At 36.6% G+C, this 27870-nt stretch overlaps 1 protein-coding gene across 1 annotated transcript in view; it reads left to right on the top strand.

The window, feature by feature from the left end:
* Positions 1–27870, top strand: part of RNF17 (ring finger protein 17) — a 115493-nt gene that overhangs the window by 81842 nt on the left and 5781 nt on the right. The window contains exons 24-34 of the mRNA XM_069601722.1: positions 1565–1655; positions 2660–2775; positions 4635–4924; positions 6940–7103; positions 16720–16839; positions 18776–18856; positions 20850–20975; positions 22089–22145; positions 24355–24471; positions 25621–25789; positions 27489–27624. Coding sequence (XP_069457823.1) covers positions 1565–1655; positions 2660–2775; positions 4635–4924; positions 6940–7103; positions 16720–16839; positions 18776–18856; positions 20850–20975; positions 22089–22145; positions 24355–24471; positions 25621–25789; positions 27489–27624 — 1467 coding nt within the window. The remainder of the gene's footprint in view (positions 1–1564; positions 1656–2659; positions 2776–4634; positions 4925–6939; positions 7104–16719; positions 16840–18775; positions 18857–20849; positions 20976–22088; positions 22146–24354; positions 24472–25620; positions 25790–27488; positions 27625–27870) is intronic.

Below are 27870 nucleotides of genomic sequence, written 5' to 3'. Positions count from 1 at the left end.
CATGCAAGATATCCAAAAGTTAATATTTTAAAATGTATGTTTATAATAGGTCATAGAAAACCTTAATGTTGTATGTATACTGATATTATCTGTATACTATCATAAATAAAAAACCATAACTAATTCAAGAAGTCACTGATAACATAAGTTTCTTAGCTGATAAGAGCACTGTTTGGTCTTCATAATAAATAGTTTTGCTAAATCCTATTTGGTCAAACTGCATACACAGATGATGTCATTAGTTCACTCATGTAAACCATCTAATATGAAAAGATTTGCCAGATTGGTTCTTTACTCAGAGGATGGGGCAAGTCTGATGAAACTCCATCCATATCTCTTTAGTGGTGCATGTGGGGTAAGTAACTTCAGTCGTGGCTGACCCTGTGACCCCAGGCTCCTCTGTCCATGGGATTCCCCAGGCAAGAATACTGGAGTGGGTTGCCATGCCATCCTCCAAGGGTACTTGTTTATTCTGTGGACATGGATTTCATGGTTAGAAACATCTAAAGTCACTCAGTTTCCACTCTGCAAACTAAAATAGATGGTGAAATTGATATTCTGGTCTTCATTGATCTGTCAAGTATTTATTGAACATTTTTCAACCATGAATATTAAAAATAATTTTTTATAAATGAAGCTAATATTCATAGTAGCAATTCATATTAGCTTTAAATTCCAGAAAAAAATCTTCCAAAAATATTTGGGCAGAGAAATCATCATTACAAAGGGGCTGTTCTATTTGTATTTCCATTACGAATTTTTGGTGTGCCTTCTGTGTGAACTATCCTAGGCATTGGAGATATGATGGACTAAGACACAATACATGTAAAACATACAACACATAGTATACAGATGGCCCCTTGAACAACACAGGTTTGAACTTCACAGGTCCTCTTATACGTAGTTTGGCACTAGTGACACATTTGTGGTTGGTTGTATCTGAGAGCAGAACTGCCTTATGGAGGGCCAGCTGTAAAGTTATACACAGGTTTTTGACTGCATGGAGGGTCAGCACCCTTAACCCCACATTATTCAAGGGTCAAATGTGTGTACACATAACATATATCCCTGCTCTCTGAGTTTATGGTGTAATTAGCCCTGGGTCGGGAAGATCCCCTGGAGGAGGGAATCCACTCCAGTGTTCTTGCCGGAAGAATACCATAGACAGAGGACCCTGGCAGGCTACAGTTCATGAGATTGCAGAGTCAGACATGACTAAGTGACTCACACTTCTAACTTTCACTTTTTTTCAGCACATATGAAATGTATATAATAGCTTTAGAAAGCTTAAAGCATACTTAAATTTTAAGAGTTCTCAGTGCAGCCTCAGAACAGATGTATATAAATAACTTAGCATGTAATTTGGGCTGTAAGGAAACTAGAGGGATGAAAAAAAGGCTATGAAAATGGGGAAGAAATTTAAGAAAATAATACAAAGCCATGTTTAAATTGATTTCTCACTATGTATGTTGTTGATTCAAATATATATGTATATGAAGATTCTTTTATGTTTCTTTATTCTATACTATTTGTTGTAAGACAAGGTGTCATTTTTTTATTTTAGACCAACAGGTGGGAGTGACAAGTGGACAGCAACAGCCTGTGACTGCCTCTCATTGTACCTCACTGGAGCTGTAGCAACCATTATCATACAGGTGTGTGACAAGGTAAACAGGTAGAGTAGATATGTTTTGGTTATTTCATTGGTGTTTTGTACAGGTCCATTTATTTTGTTGAGAAAATAATAGCTGTTTGGATTTTTTTTTTTTTGGCTGCATGGCACATGGGATCTTAGTTCCCCGACTAGAGATCAGACTTGGGCCCCTTGGCACTGAAAGTGCAGAGTGCTAACTGCTGGACCATCAGAGAATTTCCTGTTTGGACATTTTTTTGCAACCTTTTTTTGGTCTTCAAGTTATAATGCCTGTTTGGGAATTTTTTATATTCTTTACAAATTGGAAAGTTAGGCTTCTAGTGAAATCATATTAACTGTATGTCTAAAAGGTGTTTGTATGAATATGGATTTGAGAAAGGATACATATATAGGATAAATCTTTTCAGAACACTAAGAAGTATTTCTTGCCTCCTTAACCCCTTTTTTAATTTGATACATTATTGGAGTAATGCAATTTAATCCGTTTTATTACATTAACGATTGGAATTTTCTTATTAGTAATTTTATGTTAATTTCTTCTGTGTGTACTTCCCCCTTTTGTAATTTCACAGAAAGCAGAATATGTGTTTTGTAGTTCTTTCTTTGGCTTTTCACAGGGAAAAAAGGCACACCTGGGAAAATATAGTTTAGTTATATAACTTACAGAGCGTTTAGGAGAATAGAGAGCTTGTAATTTAGGGTGTATTCCTCTTTTCAACCTGGAATGGGAAAAAAAGTTTTCAGTCATCCTTTTTTCTCCTCCTCTTGGTAAACTTCACCTTGACTGTGAAGTGTTCATGATAGAGTTCATAAAACAACTGTCTTTCTCTGTTGACTCTTTTCCATGCTATTTTCTCTCTGATGTGTTCAGAGATCAGAATTACTTGATTGGAAATTTTTCTTTCTGGAATGGAGAAATGTGGAGGGAATACCTGTGAAAAGTGTAATGTTTATATAAGTTGCATTTTTGAGTCTCATATTTATTCTGCTCTTAAATTACTACAGGAAAACAATACAATGTGGCCCTTACCTGTGAAAATTTTCTGCAGAGATGAAAAAGGAGAGCGTGTTGATGTTTCTAAATATTTGATTAAAAAGGGTTTGGCTTTGAGAGAAACAAGGTATAGACTATTTTCTGTTTGTTTGTTTGTTTTTTAGACTGTTTTTAAAAAATAGTTTGTGGTGGATGCTGCTTCTTTGCCTGTGTAAATCTTTATATCTGTGTGTGCTCAACCTGAATTGCCTCTTGTTTGTTTTTGAAAATGATTTATATATAACCTAACCCTGAGGAGCCAACTTACAAATAAATTCACTCAAGATTGCTGAATGTTTAAATCCCTATTGACATTTTGCTTTTATACTTTCCCCTTTGCTCTGGCGTTTACACTTTAAATCAAAGGAAAAGAGAATTACACAGTGGGTACCAAATCTGTGCTCTTTGGCCTCATTTGCTTAGACAGAAATGTTTAAACTTTATGTTAGAAATTCTGGTAAGTTTATATCAAATATATTTGTGTTAAACAGGTAGAAAATGAGTAGAATTGGGTAGCAAAACAAAAGTAATTGAACAATATTTACATGTAAAGATGCTTTCACGTACTAAGTTTGGGGTTTAAATACCTTGGTCCCAGGGGAGAAGGATCAGGCTATTAACTGTAGTAGCCCTAATTTCCTCTTTTTATCTCATTCCTTTTAGAGGTAGAAGTAGATTAGAGTTGTAAATACATGTTCTAGGTAGCAACCATCTGCCATTCCTGGCCAGATTTCTTTTTTCATCTTAGATTGTTATCTCTACCCTACTTGGATTAGGACCCCTATCTTAATGAAATTAAAAGAGAATAAGAGATCAGAAATAGTACAGAACCCAAGGTATTTGGCCAGTGTAGTAGATGCTGACTGGCAAGCAGCCAGGCTCTGCAGCTAGTTTTGTGTTGACTGACTACAGGCTAACACAGTTCCTTGCTGCAGGAAATGATAAAGTGAAAAGTGCTAAGCAAGTTAATATTACCAACAGTATCTGCCACTAATTTAACGTTCTTTTCTACTTTTCGGCAGTAAAACTACTACCTCAAGGCTGGAGATGTTTGTTGAGAAATTATGTAACTGTTTTATCAGTGCTCATTTCCTTTTAGAAGAAAGTACACACACACACAGAAGTCGCTCAGTCGTGTCCGACTCTTTGCGACCCCATGGATTGTAGCCCACCAGACTCCTGAGTCCATGGGATTTTCCAGGCATGAATACTGGAATGGGTTGCCGTTTCCTTCTCCAGGGGATCTTCCCGACCCAGGGATTGAACCCGGGTCTCCCGCATTGTAGGCAGATGCTTTACTGTCTGAGCTACCAGGGAAGAAAGTACAGGAACATGGAAAAAACAAAAATCTATAATTTTTCTAACATGAACAATGTCTGTATTTCCTTCTAGGATATTTTTGTAGGTTTTTTTAATTGGAAGAGAACAGGAAGTAAAACAATTATCAGTGAATATAGCATGTTACCACTAATACTTAATATCTGAATAATATGAGAAAACTGTTTTTAAGGGACTTATTATCTTTATATTATTTTACAAATGTTGTTAACTTGCCACATGTATTGATCTGTCTTTGGGCTAAATTAAAATCAACTTGAAGCTGTTGTATTTCCCAGTAACAACTAATTAATTGTGTGGTACTTGAAATATACTTAATAGAAGATTTTAAGAGAGAATAGCATGTAAATGTCAGATGGTAATTTAATGCATTTAAGTGAAATTCAATTGCTTTATTCTCAACAAGCTCATTCATAATTTAAAATAATTCTCATTATGACTTAAACTATGCTCATTTTTATGTAACAAATTATACTTGGATATCCTAAACTAGAACAAAATGTTTTCTTTACATTTCGAGTATATTTGAATGATTCTTTTTATATTGTTTTCCCAGAATATTTTTATTTGCTCATGGTTGGATATATTATTCTTTTTTGCATGTTACAGAATTAATAAATTAGATAACAGCCATTCATTATCCCAGAAGTCTCTGGAAATCCCCCAGGAACAAGGAGAATCAGTGGTTACTAAGTATGTTAAGATTAACTCTGTCCCTGACAAGAAAGCTGCTGTTGGTGTCAGTGAACCCAAGGTGACTGAATTTAGGGAGAAAATTCTAGAGCCAAGAACCACTGGATGCTATAAACCACCAGCTATTCCTAACCAGAAAGTATTTGAGGCAGTAGTCAGCTGCATTGGTGATGATGGAACTATATTTGTGGTACCTAAATTATCAGGTAAGAACTTTCACTTTATATAGGATTATTCTGTAAAAGTAGTTGCTTTTACCACTAGGGAATTCTCTAGTAAGATCCACATGGGCAGATATTTAACCTTTCTGAACCTTATTTTCATTCACTGAGTTATTATGAGGGTTAAATGCAGTAATGCACAAAAAGTGCTTTACACAATGCCCAGCACATGAAAATCATTTATTGAGACATTGGGAATGGATAAATATTGGGCCTAAGATGAACCACCATGGAGGTGGTTCCCTTAAACAAGTTTGTAGGCTAAGAAAAAAGAATACAAAAGTTTGAATTCATTTAGAATGAGAAAAGAAATCACAGTCAATGACTGGAGATTCAGGGCCATTTGAGATTTAGGTGGTCCCTGAAACCTCTTTAGACTTATGTGCTCACACTTCTTTCTACAACCTGATTGTGTCCAGAGCACTCAATAACTCACAGCAACTCTAGCTTTCACAGGACTTAAACTCTGTTAGATTCATAGTAATTCCACCTATGGAGAGAGGTATGGGGGCTATGAATTTGTTGAAATTTTTTGTCTCATTTGTTAAAAGTCCTGAATATTGTTTTCTAATTTGAGAACCAGACTAAATCTGTGTAATTGGCAATTCTAGAAGTGAGTAGTGTTTCAGACCTCTAGCAATAGTACTTAACCCAGAAACTTTCTTGATGTGTACAAATAATCATAGGTAGAACTGGTTGCCAGATGCCTTCTATCCAATCCTCTGATACTGATAATGTGGGTTAGCACTATTACACCTAGTTTATAGAAGAACAGACTGAGAATTGGTTTGTTTGTTGTTGGTGGTGGTTTTTTTTGGCCACCCTGGAGTGTATGTGGGATCTTAATTCCCCAGCCAAGGATTGAACCCATGCCCCCTACATTGGAAGGGCAAAGTCTTAACCGTTGGACCACCAGGGAAGCCCCTCCCCCAGACTGAGGCTTATGTTTAAGAACTCACAGCTGAAGTGGTTGAACTGTTACAGGAACTGACCCAGACCTTACCCTTTCTGGTATAAGTTATGGGGATATGTATTTATTGTGGAAATAATGAGCCAGTTAATCGGAAGTAGCAGTAATAGAATTTTAATTTTATACCTGCAGTATTACGCTCTATCTAAGCATCGAATAACATATAACTTGTGTTCTGTTTCACTTAGGTGTGCTGTCAAAATGATGTTAACTTAAAGCACTAGTTGTTATATATTAGGGCTATCTGGTATGTGTTTAAGGGTTTTACAGATTTTTGCACTTCCAAAATAATGCTTGTACTTATAACCAGAGATCAGAATAATAATTTACATGTTGTTAGTCAGTAGTACGGAGAAGGCAATGGCAACCCACTCCAGTACTCTTGCCTGGAAAATCCCATGGACAGAGTAGCCTGGAAGGCTGCAGTCCATGGGGTCGCTGAGGGTCGGACACGACTGAGCTACTTCACTTTCAGTTTTCACTTTCCTGCATTGGAGAAGGAAATGGCAACCCACTCCAGTGTTCTTGCCTGGAGAATCCCAGGGACGGGGGAGCCTGATGGGCTGCCGTCTGTGGGGTCGCACAGAGTCGGGCACGACTGAAGTGACTTAGCAGTAGCAGTTTGAAACATAGAGAAGTTACTGACTGAATTAGGTTTGTATTAAAGTTCTATTATGTAGGGACTGACTTTAATTCCCTTTAATGTTATCTAAGTGGTAAAGTGGGACTTCCCTGGTGGCTCAGATAGTAAGGAATCTGCCTGCAATGTAGAAGACCCAGGTTTGATCCCTGGGTCAGGGAGATTCCTCTGGAGAAGGAACTTGGCAACCCACTCCAGTATTCTGGCCAGGAGAATCCCATAGATGGAGGAGCCTGGCAGGCTATAGTCCATGGGATCATAAAGAGTCAGACACAACTGAGGGACTAACACACACACACATGGTAAAGTAACTGAAGTTTGATGATGACTTCATTTGAGAATGGTGGGGAATTTTTCCTAAATGTTTTCTATTTTTAATAATTTCTTCAGAATTTGAACTAAGAAAAATGATGGATGAAATTCAAAGTAATTTAAAATGCCTTGGTCTTTTGGAACCTTATTTCTGGAAAAAGGGAGAAGCTTGTGCAGTAAGGGGATCAGATACTATGTGGTATCGAGGCAAGGTAATGGAAGTAACTGGCAGCACTATCAGGGTGAGTCTGACATTCTTTTGTGACTATTTGAAGGCTAAATGCTATAACATTAAATGGTCTTTTAAGTGGAAAGACATGAAATTGTGATTAAAACATCTTTTTTTGAGTTCATTCGTGTAGGTGAATCAGTTAAATACATTATATATTTATTTGTAATAAGGACTTCTCTTTATTTTCAAGTATATTTATTAACCTGAATAATAATAAAAAATTTCCTGATAAGAATTTTGCACTAATATTTTAATGGTCATTAAAATTTAATTATTTGTAGTTGTCAGCCTTATTTGTGTACATGTTATTAAGTCAAACAACTTGTTTTCCAGTATTTTCTCTATCTCCTTAGCGAATTTGTTTGTGGGACTCCTAATTTACCCTTTCACATTAAGGGTTAATTTACCTTTCCAAAATACTAAGATTAGTACTTGAGTTTCATCCAGAATCAGAAAGAGCTGCATACAGGTAACCCTTAAACACACTGAGGATGGGGGCACCAACATTTTGTGTAATCAATTTGAGTATAATTTATTCCGTTCTCCCATATCCACAATTCTGTGTCGCAGATTCAACCAGCTGTTGATCGTGTATTGATAACACTGTAGTAGGTTTTTATTGGAAAAAATCCATGTGTAAATGGACCTTCATAGTTGTGTTGTTCCAAACCTGTGTTGTCCAAGAGTCAACTGTACTTTGAAAAAAAGTGTATGTAAAAATATAGATGAAAATGCCTCCACTTATGTTGTACTTACCAAGTACAGCAATGAAATCAAGAGACATTTAGCCTGTAAAGATTTTGGTTTTAGGAGGGGCGGAAAAATTAAGAAGAAAAGTCTTTTGTTAATACCTGCACAGGAGATTATTATCTATTTGAAGATGATACCTGATAGTACATAGCACTTTAGGTTTCTAAGCTTTTTTTCACATGTCTGTGTTTGTTTATATTTTTTGTTTACTTCCGACTATCATAGATGTAGATTATTATTCCCATTTTACCAGTAACAAAATTTAAATTTATGTTCAGTGATGTTTCCGAAGTCAACCTGTCAGTGAGTGGTGGTACTAGAATTCATATCTAAGCCTCTGACTCCTAAATTTCTGATCTAAGTCTTGTGCTTTATATGCTGGAATACAAACTTTGCCTGTTTTTAATAGAATTACAATGGTTTCAAATTTTGGGTTAGTATTTAGGTGTTGATGCATGGATACTTACAGATGTGTGTGTTTATAAGCAGTTAAGTCCATTTTCACATACATTTGAATTGTTCAGATAACCCTTTTTCTTTAATATAAAAGTAACTTGAAATTCAGTTTTCATTGTTGTCATAATTTATAAATTTAACATATATGGAATCCAAATAAATAAGATAGTGGTGAGCTGTATTTTTCTCATACTTTCTAATATCTCTGTTTTTAAAATGTATTTTAAAATATTTTGATACTATAATCTTTCAAGGTTATCCTGTGATCCACATTAAAAAATAAACATTACAACATACCCATGCACTTATCCTAATTACCTATAATGTACTCAGATATTTTTTACTCAATTCTATTTCAGTTTTTATATTTTTTTTATTTAGAGAATACTTTATTAGCTTCTGTAATCAAACCCATGTAGATAAGACCTTATATATTTAATACAGTACATTACCCTTGTACAAATGGAAAAAAATTATATTTAATGTTTCTAGACCAATATGGCTGTTAATTTCTGTACAATGCCAACCCAACACAGTACAACTGGGATACTTTTTCCAAAATTGACAGCACAGCAAAAGTTTCTAAAAATTCAAATTATATTTATTTATATAAAAACACCAATAGAAGTATGTTATGCATCAATAACAGCAACAGCTTTTCAAAGTTCTGCAATCATCTAAACAAAATTATAGAGACATCTAGCACATTCCATTAAAAAAAAAAAGTAAAAAAACAAAACCTCAGAAAACAACAAAGTTCTGTTACTGTTGTGGTACCTGGCACCATTTTTTAAAATTATGTTTCTCAGTCATCATCTGGAAAGAAAACATTCTAGAATAACATCATTAAAAACAGATCTGATAAAGCATGGTCACTTCTACGTATCATAAAGCAGCTACAAGATATTTTACATTCCCAGAGGTACTGGGATGATACAGCACTGTCCTACATCTGTGATACTAGAGGATATAATTTAAAAGGCATTATTTGAGACTTGATTCTGCTTTTCCAGCAGAGGGCCCAAGTAATGGTTATGACACAGCTCTGGTACAGAAATACACCTTCTTAGGATTTCCTTTCTTTAGTGGCATAGTTCTAGGTACTCACTGATCTTCATGAACATCAGCTAAAAACTGATCAAAAAAAATAAAACACAACCATTTGATTCATACAAAGATGAATGAGGAGAGGCAAGCAGGACTCAACTTAAGTAGTAACCAACTCCATCATATCTGAATGGTTAAGAGCTTCATGGAAGAAAGGAGATGCCAAGTACCGCTTCAAAGCTTTGGGCCACAACCAAAACACAGCATCATTTCAAACAGAAGCAGTAGCCAACACTGCCCATTTGGATATGTTCAAGGATGTTGATGTCACTATTTCATCATCTGCTCACTCATCCAGGAAGAAGGGGAGATCAGTTACTATTACAGTTTTTTTTAATGCTAATTACCTTGGGCTTTCTTGAGCCCAATTAAACAGTGATACATTAATTTCAGTATGTTGGGGTAACAGAAATAACTTACTGACATCCCTTATTCTTGAAACAATTTAAAAATTGAAGTGTGAAAATGAAAGCATTTAAAAAATGGGTTGTTGAGGACTTCTCATTTCTGGTTCTACATTTAAGGAGTTTTGAAGTTGCCACACCATCCTATCAACAACTAAAAAGCTGAACAAACTGAAAAACCTCTTCAAGCCATAAGAGATGGAGTACACTTTGAAATATGCCAGAGCATTCTGTTCTCCTTAATAAGGCCTGCACTCAGGATAAAGTAGTTCATCAGGGCCTATTATCAGAGCCAAGTGGACATGGGGGAAAGGAAATTACCCAAGTCTAGTTAACTCTAGACTTCCACACAGGGAGACCCAACTCCAGCCCACTATGTCCATCATCTACTTAAGGAGGGAAGAACAAAAGACTGAGAGACACTTGTGAAGTTCATAGTTTGACATCATATGCTCAGTGAAAGACTTAAGACCTAATCGTAAGACTGTAGAACAGTTCCCCCTCTCCCACACCTTCCTGCCATGTTACTGAAGGCCTTTTACACAGAACATGTCCAGCCATCAGGAAAAAATACTGAACAGCATGTTATTGGCATAAAAACAGATGTTTAGATCAGTGGAATAGAATAGACAGCCTAAAAATTAAACCACATATGGACAATTACTTTATGGTAAAGCCAAGAATATACATTGGGGATAGGACAGTTTCTTCAATAAATGGTATTGGGAAAACTGAACAGCCACATGCAAAAGAATTAAACTTGACCATTATCTTAATACACAAAAATTAACTCAAAATAGATTATAAAGACTTGACCGTAAGACCTGAAGCCAATAAAACTCTTAGAAGAAAACATAGGTGATAAGTTCCTTAAGGTCTTGTTGATAAATTTTTGGATGTGACATCAAAAGCAAAGGCAACAAAAAAATTAGCAAGTTGGGCATCAGACTAAAAAGCTTCTGCACAGCAAAAGAAGCCGTCAACAAAAGGAAAAGGCAACCTACTGTATAGAAGAAAATATTTCTAAATCATATATCTGACAAAGGGTTGATATCCAAAATATATAAAGAACTCATAAAACTCAAGTCCAGAAATAAAGCCACTTAATGGTCAATCCATGACAAAGGCAAAAATATACAATGGAGAAAAGACAGCCTCTTCAATAAATGGTGCTGGGAAAACCGAACTGTAAGAGAATGAAATTAGAACATTCCCTAACACCATTTACGAAAATAAACTCAGTGTGGTTTATAGACCTAAGAGTAAGACTGGATACTATAGAACTCTTAGGGGAAAACCTAGGCCAGACACTATGGTGTAAATTGCAGCAATATTTTTTTGGATCTGTCACCTAAAACAAAGGTACTAAAAGCAAAAATAAACAAATGGAACCTAATGAAACTTAAAAACTTTTCACAGTGAAGGAACCATTGACAAAAAGACAATGTACTGAATGGGAGAAAATACTTTCAAATGATATGACTGATAAGGAATTAATAGCTAATGTATATAAACAACTCATAGGACTTAAAAAAATATATATTACAACATTGTAAATCTACTATACCCCAATAAAAATGAAAACAACATGGTTTTAGTGAATTGATAACAATCACCATGGAAAACAGTATGGAAGACTCTCTAAAAATTAAGAAAAGATCTACTATGTTGTTGTTTAGTCACTGAGTTGTGTCCAGCTCTTTCGCGACCCTGTGATCAGTAGCAGTAGCCCGCCAGGTTCCTCTGTCCATGGGATTTTTCCAGGTAAGAATACTGGAGTGAGTTGCCGTTTCCTTTTCCAATGGATCTTCCCAACCCAGGGACTGAACCTGGGTTTCCTGTACTGCAGGTGGATTCTTGACCACTGAGCCTCCTGAGAAGCCTCTGGAACTACTATTTGATCCAGCTGTATCCAAAGAAAACAGGAATATTAATGTGAAAATATAGTATGCTCTCCTGTGTTTATTACAGCATTACTTTCAATAGCCAGGATATGGAAGCAACCAAAGTGTCCATTGCTGGATGAATGGATGAAGAAATCAATGTGTATATATAGAATAGAATGTTAGTCATAAAAAAGAAAATTTTATGATTTGTGGCAAAATGGATGGACCTTAAGGGCATTATGCTAAGTGAAATAAGAGAAAGACAAATACTTAAGAATTTTACTTTTATGTGGAGTCTAAAAGATGACAAAAATTGAGCTCATGGATATGGAGAATAGATTGGTGGTTGTCAGTGGCAGGATGGGCAAAATGAGTGAAGTGGGTTAAAAAGTACAAACTTGTAACTATAAAGTAAATCATGGAGGTGCAATATATAGCATGGTGACTATAACTAATAATCATGTACATGTGAAAATTGCTAAAAGAGTAGATCTTAAAAGTTCTCATCACAAGAATAAAAATGTTTTGTAACTATGTGTGGTGATGGATGTTAACTAGACTTATTGTTATTATCATTTTCAATATATGCAAATGTCAAATCATTACATTGTATACCTGAAACTAGTGTTATAGGTCATGTCTAAATTTTAAAATATTAGGCATACTAAAAGGCAGAATAACACAATTTGGAGAGACAAGGAAAGTATCAGAACCAGACATGACTGGGATGTTAGAATTATCAGAATAGGAAGTTAAAAAAAAAAGGGATGTTTAAGATGCTAAGGAGTAAGTAGACAACATGCAAGAACAGATAGCTAGAAATATTACCTCTAAAAAGTAGAACAAAAACTGAAAAAAAAAGAACCAAATACCTAAGAACTGTGGGACAATTGCAAGCATGTAACATGCAGATTAATGGAAATACCAGAAAGTGAAGAGAGAAAATAATACTTGAAAACTTAGGACTGAGAATTTCCCCAAATGCATGTTTAGACACCAAACCACAGATCCTGGAGCTCAGAGAATGCCAAGCGGAATAAATGCACAACAAAAGGTCTGTCACTTCAAATGACAGAAAGTCAAAATTAGAGAAAAACCCTGAAGGAAACCAGAGGAAAAAATAACTTCACCTATAGAAGAATAAAAATAAGAATTATGTCCAGCTTCTCCTCAGAAACTGACGTGACAGTGGATTGAAACATTAAAAAATTTTAAACATTTAAAATCTTGAGGGGGAGGGAAAAAAATCAGCTTAGAATTATGTACCCTGCAATATTACAACACTCAATTGTGAATGTGTCTGGTGGTGAAAGTCTGATCCTGTAGAGAACAGTATTGCACAGGAACCTGGAATGCTAGGTCCATGAGTCAAGGTTAATTGAATGTGGTCAGGCAGGAAATGGCAAGAGTGAAAACCAACATATTAGGAATCTGTGAACTAAAATGGATGAGAATGAGCAAATTTAATTCAGATGACCATTATATCCACAACTGTAGGCAAGAATCCCTTCATAGTCAACAAAAGAATCTGAAATGCAGTACTTGGGTGCAGTCTCAAAAGTGACAGAATGATCTCGATTTTATTTCTAAGGCAAACCATTCAAAATCACAGTAATCCAAGTCTACACCCCAACCACTGATGCCAAAGAAGCTAAAGTTGAACTTGTATGAAGAGCTACAAGACCTTCTAGAACTAACACCAAAAAAAGATGTCCTTTCCATCATAGGGGATTGGAATGCAAAAGTAGGAAGTAAAGAGATACCTGAAGTAATAAGCAAGTTTGTCTTTGGAGAACAATAAAGCAGGGCAAAGGCCAAGAGTTTTGTCAAACTCTTAGCATGTTTTGTCAGAACAGGCTGGTCATAGCGAACACCCTTTTCCAACGATACAGGAGCACATGCACATCACCAGATGGTCAACACTGAAATCAGATTGATTTTATTCTTTGCAACCAAAGATGGAGAAGCTCTATACAGTCAGCAAAAAACAGGACCTGGAGTTGACTATGGCTCGAATCATGAACTCCTTATTGCAAAATTCAGGTTTAAATTCAAGAAAGGAGGGAAAACCACTAGGCCATTCAGGTATGACCTAAATCAAATCCTTTATGATTACACGGTGAAGGTGAATAGATTCAAGGGATCAGATCTGGTAGACAGAGTGCCTGAAGAACTATGAATGGAGGTTTCTAACATTGTACAGGAGGCAGTGACCAAAACCATCCCAAAGAGAAAAAAATGCAAGAAGGCAAAATGGTTGTCTGAGGAGGTCTTACAAATAGCTAAGAGAAGTGAAAGGCAAAGGATAAAGGGAAAGATACACCCAACTGAATGCAGAGTTCCAAACATCAGCAAGGAGAGAGATAAGAAAGCCTTAAGTGAACAATGCAAAGAAATAGAGGAAAACAATAGAATGAGAAAAACTAGAAATTGCTTCAAGAAAATTAAAGATACCATGCAAGGATGGACACAGTAAAGAAGATCTAACAGAAGAGGTTCTTAAGAGATTAAGAAGAGGTGGCAGGAATACACAGAAGAACTGTATAAAAATGATCTTAATGACCTAGATAACTGTGATGGTGTGGTCACTCACCTAGAGCTATACATCCTAAAGTGTGAAGCCAAGTGGGCCTTAGGAAGCATTACTACAAGCAAAACTAATGGAAGTGATGGAATTCCAGCTGAGCTATTTCAAATCCTAAAAGATGCTGCTGCTAAAGTGCTGCACTCAATATGTCAGCAAATTTGGAAAACTCAGCAGTGGCCACAGGACTGGAAAAGGTCAGTTTTCATTCCATTCCCAAAGAAGGGCAATGCCAGAGAACCATCAGACTACTGTACTGCTACGCTTATTTCCCATGCTAACAAGGTTATGCTGAAAATCCTTCAAACTAGGCTTCAGCAGTATGTGAACCGAGAACTTTAAGATATGCAAGCTGGGTTTAGAAAAGGCAGAGAAAACAGAGATCAAATTGCCAACATTCATTGGATCATGGATAAAGTAAAGGAATTCCAGAAAAACTGCTTCATTGACTATACTAAAGCCTTTGTGTGAAAGTCACTCAGTCATGTCCAACTCTTTATGACCCCATGGACTATACAGTCCATGGAATACTCAAGTCCAGAATACTGGAGTGGATAGCCATTCTCTTCTGCAGGGGATCTTCCCAACCCAGGGATGGAACCCAGGTCTCCCACATTACAGGTAGGTTCTTTACAAGCTGGGCCACAGGGAAGCTGATTTGACTGGGTGGATTGCAACAAAGTGGAAAATTCTTAAAGAGTGGGAATACCAGACCACCTTACCTGTCTCCTGAGAAACTCTGTGCGGGTCAAGAAGCAACTGTTAGAACCAGACATGGAACAACAGACTGGTTTAAAATTGGGAAAGGAGTACAACAAGGCTGTATTTTCTCACCTTTCTAACTTTACTTACGTGTAGAATACATCATGCATAATGCCAGACTGGATGAATTACAAGCCAGAATCAAGATTGCAGAAGAAATATCTATAGCCTCAGATATGCAGATGATACCATTGCTAAAGAGCCTCTTGATTGAGGGTAAAAGAGGAGAGTGAAAGGGCTGGCGTAAAACTCAACATTCAAAAAACTAAGATCATGGCATCTGGTCCCATCGCTTCACAGCAAATAGATGAGGAAAAAGTGGAAACAGTAACAGATTTCATTTTCTTGGGCTCCAAAATCACTGCGGATGGTGAGTGCAGCCATGAAATTGAAAGACGTTTGCTTCTTAGAAGAAAAGCTATAACAAACTTAGACAGCCTATTAAGAAGCAGAGACATCATTTTGTTGGTAATATAATCAAAGCTATGGTTTTTCTAGTAGTCATGTACAGATGTGAGAGTTGGACCATAAAGAATGCTGAGTGCCGAAGAATTGATGAGTGCTTTCAAACTATGGTGCTGGCGAAGACTCTTGAGACCCTTGGACAGCAAGGAGATAAACCAGTCAATCTTAAAGGAAATCAGTCCTGAATATTCATTGGAAAAGACTGATGCTGAAGCTGAAGCTCCAGTACTTTGGCCACTGATGCAACGAGCTGACTCATTTGAAAAGACTCTGATGCTGGTGGCAACAAAGGATGAGATGGTTGGAGGGTATCACTGACTCAATAGACATGAGTTTGAGCAAACTCAGGGAGATAGTGAAGGACTATCCTGGCGTGCTGAAGTTCATGGGGTCGCAAACAGTTGGACTCGGCTTAGCAACTGAACAACAATGAGGATTGAATAGGTGGAGCATAGAGGATTTTTAGAGCAATGAAACACCCTGTGTTTTCACAGTGTCTGTCCCATAAGGTGTATACCACTAAATGAACCTTGATGTAACCTCAGTGGACCTTGATTATGATGTATCCATATAGGTTCATGATTATAACAAATTACCATTGTTGTACAGAATGTTACAGTGCGAGAGGTGGGATGGGAGGTGAGGGACTATGTGGGAAATCTCTGTACCTTTTCTCTAAATTTTGCTGTGAACCCAAAATTCTTTCAAAAATGAAGTCTTTAGAAAGTTACTTTACAAAAAAGGTTGAGGATCACTGGATGATTTAAAAACAAGTTTCTTTCTCATAGAACTTCTCAGAACCTTTGTTATGCATGTGATTCTCCAAGAAGGGAACAATACATGCAGTTTCTCAAACTGAAGCTGTCTGAGGAAAACTGAGAATTTGACAAATACTCTTTCATTAAGTGGAAATTAGGATTTCTAAAATGCTTGGAAAAACAAAAGAAAAGATTTAAACATCCTCCAAAAAATTGGTTATTCTCAAGAAAAAATGTTCATGTGTAAGAAAACTTTTTGACAGTGAGGTTTGATAACACTCTGGGATGAGGAAATAATGATGTTACTTTTTTGTCTGGAGATTGTTAAAAATCTAGATTTATCTTTCTTTCTGGAATATTTTCTTTTTAATAAAGAAATAACAGAAGGAGTCCCTTCTGTCCCCTAGTTTTTAGTAGTAAATTTTAATTACAAGTTTTATTTTTTCTATGTTAGGTACAATATTTAGATCATGGATTCACTGAGAAGATTCCACAGTGTCATCTTTATCCTATTTTACTGTATCCTGATACACCCCAATTTTGTATTCCTTGTCAGCTCTATAACACCGTACCTGTGAGTAAACAGTGATTTGTAGGGTGGTTAATTTTAAGTACTGCCTTTTTATTAATAATAAATTTTAGAAATTGGAATGTGAAATGAAATGAAATTATTTCAGTAAATAATACAATACTTAGAAATAAGCTTACTAAAGACAACTAAAGGGTGTTTATGAAGAAAACTACAGGATTATACTAAAGGGTATAAAAACATTAAATAAATTTAAGAGATATAATTTCTTCATAGATGAGAATTTTATTTGAAATTATTGATCTTTAGTTACTGTTTCAAGAAATTGGAAGCTGGAGCAGAGAAAGGAATAGCATATTATCCCTTGCTACATAACAAATTAAGCTTAAAATTTAGTGATCTGAATCAACAATAAACTTTTTAAAAAATTCGTACAGTTTTTATGGTTCAGGCATTGGGAGCAGCTTAGCTGAGTGGTTTTAGCTTAGCATCCCTGGTTACACAGCAGCAAAGATGTGCACCAGAAATGCAGATCCAAAGAACTGACAGATAAGGATCTGCTTCCAGATGTTCACTCACAGGGCACTGGCACTAAGCTGGGACTTCTCATGGGCTTTTGGCAGGAAGCCCCCGTTCTGGCTACGTGAACCTCAACATAAAAGGTAACAGTCGCTTCCCTGCTGGCTCAGAAGTAAAAAATCTGCCTGCAGTGTGAGAGACTTGGATTCAGTCAGTGGAGGGGAATGGTTACCCGCTCCAGTATTATTGTCTGGAGAGTTCCATGGACTGAGGAGCCTGGTGGGCTGCAGTCTGTGGGATCGCAAAGAGTTGGACACGACTGAGCGACTAACACTTTGACTCTCATTGTAGTCATTATACAAACATTGCATTGACATGTTGGTCTTTTTTTTTTTTTTTAAGTTTTATGATTTTTTTTTTTTTTTTAGGGCTTCCCTGTAGTTAAAACAGTAAAGAATCTGCCTGCAATGCAGGAGACCCAGGTTCAATCCCTGTGTTGGGAAGATCCTCTGGAGAAGGAAATGGCAATCCACTCCAGTATTCTTGCCTGGAGAATCCCATGGACAGAGGAGCCTGGTGGACTACAGTCCGTGGGATCACAAAGAGCTGGACATGACTGAGCAACCAGCACCATCACTAAACATGCTTCTTTGGGGGGTATAAGTTTACATTTTTAAATCATAAAATGCTTTAAGAGAATAATATTTGAGGAGGCTGATATAAATTATTAGTTGCTTTTTTAATTATTTCAATTGGAGGCTAATTACTTTACAATATTGTAGTGGTTTTTGCCAAACATTGACATGAATCAGCCATGGGTGCATGTGTTCCCCATCCAGAAACCCCCTCCCACCTCCTTCCCCATCCCATCCCCCAGGGTCATCCCAGTGTACCAGCCCTGAGCACCCTGTCTCATGCATCAAACCTGGACCGGTGATCCACTTCACATATGATAGTATACACATTTCAACACTACCCTTTCAAATCATGCCACCCTCACCTTCTCCCACAGAGTCCAAAAGACTATTCTCCATATTTGTGTCTCTTCTGCTGTCTCGCATATAGGGTCATTGTTACCATCTTTCTAAATTCCATATATATACTTCAGTATACTGTATTGGTGTTTTTCTTTCTGACTTACTTCACTCTGTATAATAGGATCCAGTTTCATCCGCCTCATTAGAACTGATTCAAATGCATTCTTTTTAATGGCCGAATAATATTCCATTGTATGTATGTACCACACCTTTCTTATCCATTTGTCTGCTGGTGGACATCTAGGTTACTTCCAAATTATTAGTTTCTTAAGATTTTTTTTTTATTATATACCCATGATTCTCTCTGCAAACTGCCTGTATTTTGTCCTCCTCTAGTGTTCTCTGTTTATGGCTACTTTTGTGTATCTTCATTTACTTTCTGCTCTTATCTTGTGAAAGAACCTGAGTTTATTAATCTCAAATAGGTTGGGAATGTCTGGCAACCAGATGCAGTAGAACTCCTTCAGGAGCTGCTTTCAAAGAGAGAAGTGGAAATTCACGTTATGGTAATTTGTATTTAAAGTATGTATCATTGATTTAGTTTATCTGTCATAAAGTGTTACAGGTAACATAATCTGTGAGGTTTTTTTAATGAAGAACTATGTTCCTATGTGATTGTAAACTACTCATTAATATAAAAGAAGTTGGCACTTTTGTTCTTAGGCTCATAAAGCCAATTTTGAGAAAGTTCCTGAGAACTTCCCAGAAGCAAGAAAGTCAGTAATTTGGAAGATCCCTTATTAACAACTTACTTTGACATGGGAGGAAATGAAGCTCATGATAGTTTTCAAGATGGTGCTGTGTGTACACTATGTTAGGTGCAGGTAATTCTCTTCATCAAAGGCCTTGTCTACTTAGTGAAACAGTGAGACACAAGACAAAAACGTGAAGACTTTACACCATAAAGAACTTGCTGGGAACTGGTGACTGGTAAAAAACAGTGAAGTGTAATAGGAATGTAGGAATGGGAAAGTCAGTGAAGTTCTCCTGACCAAGGAAATGCAGTGTTCAGGTAGGCACAGGGACAGAAATGAACATGTCTTGAGGAGATGTGTTTGCTAGAACAGTGGAAGTTTTGTGAGGAACAGTGGTGGAAATAGCGTGTAGGAGAAGCAGATATCAGTCAGGAGGCCCATTGGAGGTTCCTGAGCAGTGAGGTAAAGACAAGATTAACAGGGATCTTGTTTGAAGATTCCAAGATATAAAACAGTAAGGAACTATTTCTCTACAAAAGGTGTGATGATAGGCTGACAAAGATCTTAAAAGAACAACGGACACAAATAAGATGGTGGAGAAGCCTGTACGGTTGTTGACAGCCTGTGTGGGCTGTCATGGAGGTCCCTCAGAAATGGTACTGTTGAGTTTATGCAGGTGGCTTACTTTGCTGCTTGGCTTAGCCTTGGAGAACAGCCGGAGTGTACCAAAGGCCCTCAATTTCTCAGAAACCATGCTGGTGCTGCCCGCATCCCTGCCACCATAGCTGACCTCCCCCAGAAGTGCCACTCTGCCTGACGACTGTTGGCACTGACCGGGTGCTTCTTACCTGCTGGACACTGTCTTTGGCCTGCAGATGCAGCAAGAGTCAGAGTCCAGTCTTCGTTGAGCTTCCATTTTAGTGATGGGAAACAAACAAAATATATACACACACAGAAACACATATAGGGAGGGACAGGCAGGGGAGAGATGACATTTTAATACAGTGGTCAGGGAAGACATCCCTAAAAGATAAAACTTGATTAAAACCTTTAAATGGTGAGAAGAGACACCGTGTGGATAGCAGAACAGTGCAGAGAGCTCTAGGCCAAAGATGCCTGGAGCATTCATGGAGCGGGAGCAGACTGGGAAGGAGCTGGAATGGGAAAGCTGCAGTGGATGTGATCCGACCCCATGTTGTGCTGTTTTCATTCTGAATGGTGGAAACTGGACAGGAGAGAGAGGTATAAGCAGGAGATCTGCTGGGAGATCAGTACACCAACTCAGCAGAGACCTGAGTTTGGACCAAGTTGGTATCAAGTGAGGGATGGTCAGCTCATCACTCAGGTACGTGTTAGGTACCTGATATCTGTAAATGGACCCACGAGTTTTAAAACCATTATATGACTCCTGGACTTGTTGATTTCTTCTGATTCCTGCCATTTGGGGATTTTTAACTAAATTTCATTGATTTACCCCTGAGCATACTTTATCTTTCTCCTTGTACTTACTATAAATTATTAGTATCATCTAAAGATGATGTATAATATATTATTTTCTGATAACTAGAAAACTCTCTACTTATAGGCATGTAGATGTATTTTATAACAACCAAAGTAGTAGAATTATTGCTTCATTATCTGCCAAAATACCAGGAAGGAAATTTTACAGAATGAGTCACTAGTCAAACAAGTAATACTGTGATTGTCAGAAGTCCAATTCCATTTTTCCTGAATATAAGTTTTAATCTTCGGATTTTTTAGTAATGTTTTTATAGTAATGATCTCCTTTATTGAACTTAAATAGGAACTACCAGAAAATCCATGGGGGAAATTACCTATTCATCTCTATTTTGATGGAATGTCACTTTCTTACTTTTTGGCACACCATAAATATTGTACTTTTGAACAATCTGAGGAAATACTGAAGGAAGTAAGTAAAGTATGTTTCTGTAAAAATCTATAAAGTAAAATACGGTTAAAATTTGTCATATTTTGTCTCATGCCTCAAGTCTTCCATATAGTCCTACATGTCTGATTTGTTAAGAGAGCCTAGAGGATTTGTAATTCTTTATTGAGAAAGCTTTATAAATGTCCTTAAAAAAACTTTTCAATTGCACTAAAATTCACTTGTTATTTCTGTATCTTCAAACCTAATAAGCAGCTCATGTTCTCTGGCATTGTTTGAATGCAGATGTGAATGATAAAATCATAATGAAATTTGCTGCCAGAAATCGACTCCCAAGATAAAATGTTTTTTCCCCATATTTGATATTACAACATTTACCTCATTTTGCCTACTTGTAGGAACTCAGAGCCAGATTTTAAGCTTAGCTTCAGTAAACAGCCCATTCCAGTTGCCTGGTGCCTCTGTGTTTAATATCTTAAAAAAAAATTAGCCTGTTATAGATATAGTTTCATATTGCAGGCTGCCACAAATGTTTTATCGAAATAGGGTACACACCATAAATAATAGCATGAACATTTTATATAGCAAGATACTGTTAGACTTACAGTTCACTTATTAGGTTTTTGAATATTCATTTTATCTGTAGTACACAACCAGACAGTGGGTGGTCAGTGCAGTGAAGGAAATTACTTTTTTCTCTCAAATGGAAAACTATTACATAACTTTGTACACATAATCCTTACAGCCAGCTATTTCTGTTGAGCAGAGAAGTGTATGGTTTGTGTGCGTGTGTGTCCCTGTGTGTTTGTGTAAAAGTGTTTCATCTGTTAAACGGGTTTTATAAAGATCATTTAGTCTTTGCCAGATGTATGTACTCTTCACTGTGGCCATTTAAAATCAAAGGTAAGAGCTCCCACTCTTAAAAACTAATTACAGTTGTTGACATGCTTCTGACATAATTTGAGGATTCTTCTTGTTGCAATATTAAATTACTCAAAACACTAAATTTTCCCATAGTTAAGCGAAAATGAATGCCAACAAGAACATGCGCACAGTTATTGTGGGATGAAATATGAAAGTGTCTTAAAACAATATTATATAGATAAAGTTTTCATTGATAATACTATATTATTTCAGAATCCAACAGATTACAATAAAAAGTATGAGGAAGAGAGATGGGAAATAAGGTTTGAGGTAAGTTTCAATCTAAATATTTTGAAATTTTGGATACTTCATCAATACAAAGAATCTCGTTCAAGATGAGGAAGTAAGCATTTTCTTCTATAACAGCTTTATTGAGATAATTTATATACCGTAAAATTTAACTTTTTAAAGTGTATAAGTCAATGGTTTTTTAACATATTCACAGAGTTGTGTGGTCATTATAGCTACCTAATTCCATAACGTTTCATGTCAAAGACAAGCTCCACACCAGCAGCAATCACTTCCTACCTCCCTCCACCCCCCAGTTTCCTGGAAACTGTCTCTGTGGGTTTGCCTGTCCTGGATGTTTCATAGAAAGTGAATTACATAGTACATAGTCCTTTGTTACTGGCTTTCATTGACCATAATGTTTGCAAGGTTGAATCATATTGTATGTGTCCTTTTTATTGTTGAATAATGTTCCTTTATATGGATACACCACATATTGTTTATCCATTCATCAGTTGATGGACATTTGGATTGTTTTTACCTTTACAGATAGTAAATAAAGCTACTATGAACATTTGTGAACAAATTTTTAAGTGAATGTTGGTTTTTACTCCTCTTGAGTATAGACCTAGAAGTGGAATTACTAAGTCATGAGAATTACACAGTCATATGACTGTTTACCATTTTAGGAAACTATGAAACTTATCCAAATGACTACAATAGTTTACTTTGGTACTAGTATTGTACAGGGTTCCATTTTCTCCATATCCTCACCAACACTTGTTATCTTGACTTATTTCCTAGCCATCTTTGGATAGGTATGAAGATACAAGTCCCTTATCACACATGATTTGCAAATATTTCTCTCACTCTGTGGGTTATCTTTTCACTTTCTTGATGATATCCGTTGAAGCGCCAAAGTTTTAAATATTGGTGAAGTCCAGTTTATCCGTTTTTATCTTATTTTTTGTCACTTGTGCTTTTTGCTGTGCAGAAAGTGTTTTGATAAGTAAAATTTTATGATTTAAAAGTAGAATTTAATTCCTATAAGGACTTTCCTGGTGGTCCAGTGGCTAAGACTCTGCACTCGCAAATGCAGGGGGCACTGGGTCAATCCCTGGTCAGGAAACCTAGACCCCCACATGCTGCATCTAGACCCGGCCCAGCCAAATAAAAAAACTTACAAAAATAATTTCTATAATTACAAAAATAAAATATGCTTGTTGTAAAGTGTTTTGTAACAAATCAGTAAAATTTTAGCAGTGGATAGTCACTTTTTGCTGAGATCAGCTAAGTGGTTCAGGTATGTTTGTTTTGCTACTAGTTTGGAATCGTTAATATAATAAGTGAGTCTACAAATTTGAATGTGATTATTTTACTATTTATACCAAGTACCATATTCAGGATTTTTATAAGTTAATAAAATTCACCTATATTTTTTTTTTTTTTTTATTTTTTTTTTATTTTTAGTTTTTTATTTTTTACATTTTAAAATCTTTAATTCTTACATGCATTCCCAAACATGAATCCCCCTCCCACCTCCCTCCCCATAACATCTTTCTGGGTCATCCCCATGCACCAGCCCCAAGCATGCTGCAGCCTGCGTCAGACATAGACTGGCGATTCAATTCACATGATAGTATACATGTTAGAATGTCATTCTCCCAAATCATCCCATTTGCTTTTAACAACTGCTGACTGCCGTGATCCTCTTTGGAATCATATAATTTTTAATTATTCTTTATCCTTTTATAGAGCTTAAGGGAGAGCACACTTTTCTGATGATTTTTAACTTAAATCTTCTTTTGGCATTTCATATATTATTTTAGTTTTTATTATAAAATACATACTCTAAAAATGAATGCAATACTACAGAAATGTGAAAAGGAAAGAAGTTGCCCCCTTTCTACACCTCAAACACCCCAGTCCCACTGAGCAGTGTCAGTTTGATAACCATTCTTCTAAAATGTTATGTGTATGTGTAAATATAATAATAATATGTAAAAAAACATTCCTGTGGTGGGGGAGGGGGGTGGTTAACATCTTTTTTTTTTTTAGGCAGGAGACAAAAGCATTCTAAAGATCTTTTGATTGCTTACCACATTTTGGTCCTGCTACAACAAAATTGTTTTGTGACAGTCTCAGCTAGCTTTTTGTTAAGAAAGTAAACTGGCATTGTTATGAACTTTAATAATGTAGTGGCTTTCTGTAATAGTCATTCTGAAATTTGAATTTATTTGTGCTGTTTTAGGATTTGCTTTTGCCTGAAACAGAGACTCCTATTTTACCACCATATTTGTCTTCATCTCTGCCTCCCCCTGAGGAACTCTATGCTGTTCAAGTAAAGCACGTTGTCTCACCCAGTGAAGTATGTAATTTCAGTAACACGGTTGGTTATGGTCTTAACTCTAGGATGGATTCTTCACATTTCTATCTTCCTGACTTTGTTAACAATTGCTGACCTCTAGTTTACCTACCCTATAGTTTCTTCTTCAAACACTGTTTATACTTAGTAAGGCAACTGTTTCTTAATCACTTTTGGGTTTTCCCAGTAACGTATAGCTCTTTAAATGAAATATTTAGGTTTTTAAGTTTGAATTTACTGCCACCGAAGAAATCTCAGACATCTCATTCCCCTGTCCTCTTCCTACATTGAACTTAATTAAGTACTCTTTACCCTGCTCTGTTTTTCATACTATTTATCACCTTCTAACACACCACCACTTTCTTTACTATGTCTGTTTACATCTCCCTACTAGAATGTAATTCTATGAAGATAGGGATTTTTGTGTTTTGGCCACTGGTGTGTCCCTGGAATACCTAGAATACTGCCTGATACATAGTAGGCACTCAATAAATACTGACTGAGTGAATAAGTACACTAAAGAAAATTCAATTATATATACTTAACTAACAAGAGAAAAAGAAATGCAGATTAAGTGGCAGAGCAGTCCTTCAGCTGTTTTTACACAGTTAACTATTCCTTCACAAGCGATGAGGATTTGCTCCGTAATTTCATCAGAGAACATAGTAGTGTAACCTATTGTTGGTTTTTATAATGATTTTTAACTAGTTATTATTGTTGCAGAACAAATTACCCCAAATTTAGCAGCTTAAAACAACACACATAAAAGTCAGGAATCCAGGGTCTCAAGGTTGCAGTCAAGGTGTGGGAAGAGGGGTGTGCTACTGCAGGATCCAATTCCAGAGCTTGGTGCTGGGCTTCTGCTCTGTGGGCCTCTCCTGGGCCTGCTAACATGCATGTGCGTGCCCCTTGGTGGACCAAGCACCACCAAGGCAGAGGCCACATCTTTTACAGTCTGAGCTCAGTAGTCACATACCATCATGCTATGGCATTTTTCAGCCACAGAGAACAAGTCTGGTTTGATATGAGGACTTAACTCTATAAGGACCATGGGGCCACTATTGGAGGCTTTCCTGCAGTACTTTTGCCCATATTATGAATACTGAAAGTTACAGAATTTGAATGTTTTTCCCTTCCCTTCCCCCAACTCAGGTATATATTTGTCTTGAATCTGTCGAAAGTTGTAGTTTGTTTAACCAGCACAGTGACACAGAAGACAGTGGAGTCGGCTGGGAATCTGAGTCGGAGAGCCTAGAGGAGGCACTGCGGAGGTTCAATAAGAATATGGAGACATTCCCTCCTCTGACAGACTTCAGAACAGGTACTAGTCTTTCAGGAAAGTGGGATTCCTAATGAAATCATTGTTTTGTTTCAATGCTGATGAGATTGAGTTGTTTCTAAGGTTAACTGGTATTTTTATTGCCCTCACTTTATACGCTTGGCCTCATGCCTTAGGGCACTTTGATTTTCCAAAGTTCAGGCTGCCTGTGGACACTTGACTGCATGAAGATGGCTTTTCTGAGCTTGAGGTTTTGCCAGTAGCTCAAAATTGTGAGTTGTTATTTAGACCTAAATGGCACTTAATTTCATTACAAGCCACCTAAATAGAGAATTTTGGTGTGAGGGCAGGGGAATTCACATTGTGTCCTGTCCTGTCAGGATGGACGAAATTGTGCTTTTCCCCTTTCTAATATATATTACCATCCTTTATTAAATACATGGGATTCTCCTACTTGGAAAATGCATTTCATTACCTGTGTTGACAGTTCCTGAAATACTGAGCGGTGTCTGTACATTTTATCCATGTCATGTATAGAGGTGCGTTCATCCTTGTAGTTTGTACTTATCAGAGGATACTTTAGCAAAGGAAAGCTAGAGCCTAATGTCTTATCTGCTACTTAATAAGATTTTAATCACTTATGACCCATGTTTGGCTGATAAACAACACTTGCCCTTTTCCCTGCCTGGAAAGTTCTGGAATGTATATAGCAAGACCTCTGCTCTACTTTCCCCTACCACAGGTCTTCTTCCCTGCTGCTCTTCCTCCCGCACCCCCCAACCTCCCTCCCCTGCCCTGCCCTTCTCCACCACCTCCTCTCCCTTGCCTCCTCTCCTAGGAAGGGGCACTGTGAGCAGGAATACTTTGTACTGCAGTGTCCCTAGCTTTTGAGGAAGGCAACTTGCATGAGTAGGTGCTCATAAATATTTGTTGAATGAGTGAAAAAATAAGCTCATTATCATATTTTCTTTTAGTAAACTAATTTATAGTCTAGAAGAAACAGTTCCTTCCTTGTGTTCTTCTCTCAAGGGAAGTTACACAGTCTGTGCATGATACGGTAATTCACAGAGCTATCTATCCATATATTGTTTGTGCATTTTTCTATAGTTATTGTGGAATTAAAGTTAAGTATGCATATGTGAAAGTTGATTCATAAGCAAGTACCTATTAAATACGTATGGAATCTATATTAAAGGAGTTGAATAAAGAATCTGTTTGGGTAACATGTTGAGGATATATGGTCAGAGTGGGTTGGGAGTATACGGTTCAGAACCTTATAAATTGCAGTCTAAGAAGTTGGTACTGCAAACAGTTAAGATGCCATTGAAAAATGTTAAGCTAGAGAGCAATGGAATTGCACTGGAGGAGGGGAAAATTAAAAGTAGGATTAATAGAACCCATTTTACTATCCTTTGCAGAAGACAGCTGCCCAAAAGAAAAAAATTGGGGGCATATAAGAAGTGGGAGGAGTGAGAGAATGGTCTAAGCCATGGGAGGTAGAAGTAGGAACTCTGAGAATGGGATAAATGTCTTTCTTCAAACATTTTCCTAATTTAGGAATTAGGAAAAACAGGGTATATAAACAGAAAAAAGAGCACAAGCCAACATATGGCTGTTGAGTGTTTAATTCTGAGTAACAGGTATATGGGGATTATATCTTTGTACTTTACTGTATTTCAAAGCATATATATTTTTAAGAAAATAAAAGGCAATGTAATTTTCCCTTTTTCTGTCTTTTCAGAAATGCCTTGCCTTGCAGAATATGATGATGGCTTATGGTATAGAGCAAAGATTGTTTCCATTAAAGAATTTAATCCTCTAGCTGTCCTGGTGCAATTTGTTGATTATGGATCAACTGAGAAGCTGACAGTAAACAGGTTAAAAAACAAAAAAGTAAACTTAAACTAGGATTCTTAGTTCTGTGTTGTTTTTTTTTAATAATTAAAGATTTTACTTCAAAAAGCTATTTTAGAGCTACTTTCGGAGTTTGTTTTTACTCTAAAAGTTATTCTTTATTGTGATAAGATGTACATAACATAAAATTTACTGTGTTAAAGTTTTTAAAGTAAAAAAAATTACCGTCATCCATTTTTATACAATTAATTGACATTAAATACATTCAC

This window comes from Ovis canadensis, chromosome 10 (genome assembly GCF_042477335.2).
Source record: "Ovis canadensis isolate MfBH-ARS-UI-01 breed Bighorn chromosome 10, ARS-UI_OviCan_v2, whole genome shotgun sequence".
NCBI classification, from domain to species: domain Eukaryota; kingdom Metazoa; phylum Chordata; class Mammalia; order Artiodactyla; family Bovidae; genus Ovis; species Ovis canadensis.
The sequence above is the reverse complement of the archived record's forward strand: the minus strand, read 5'-3'. Positions and strand labels throughout refer to the sequence as shown.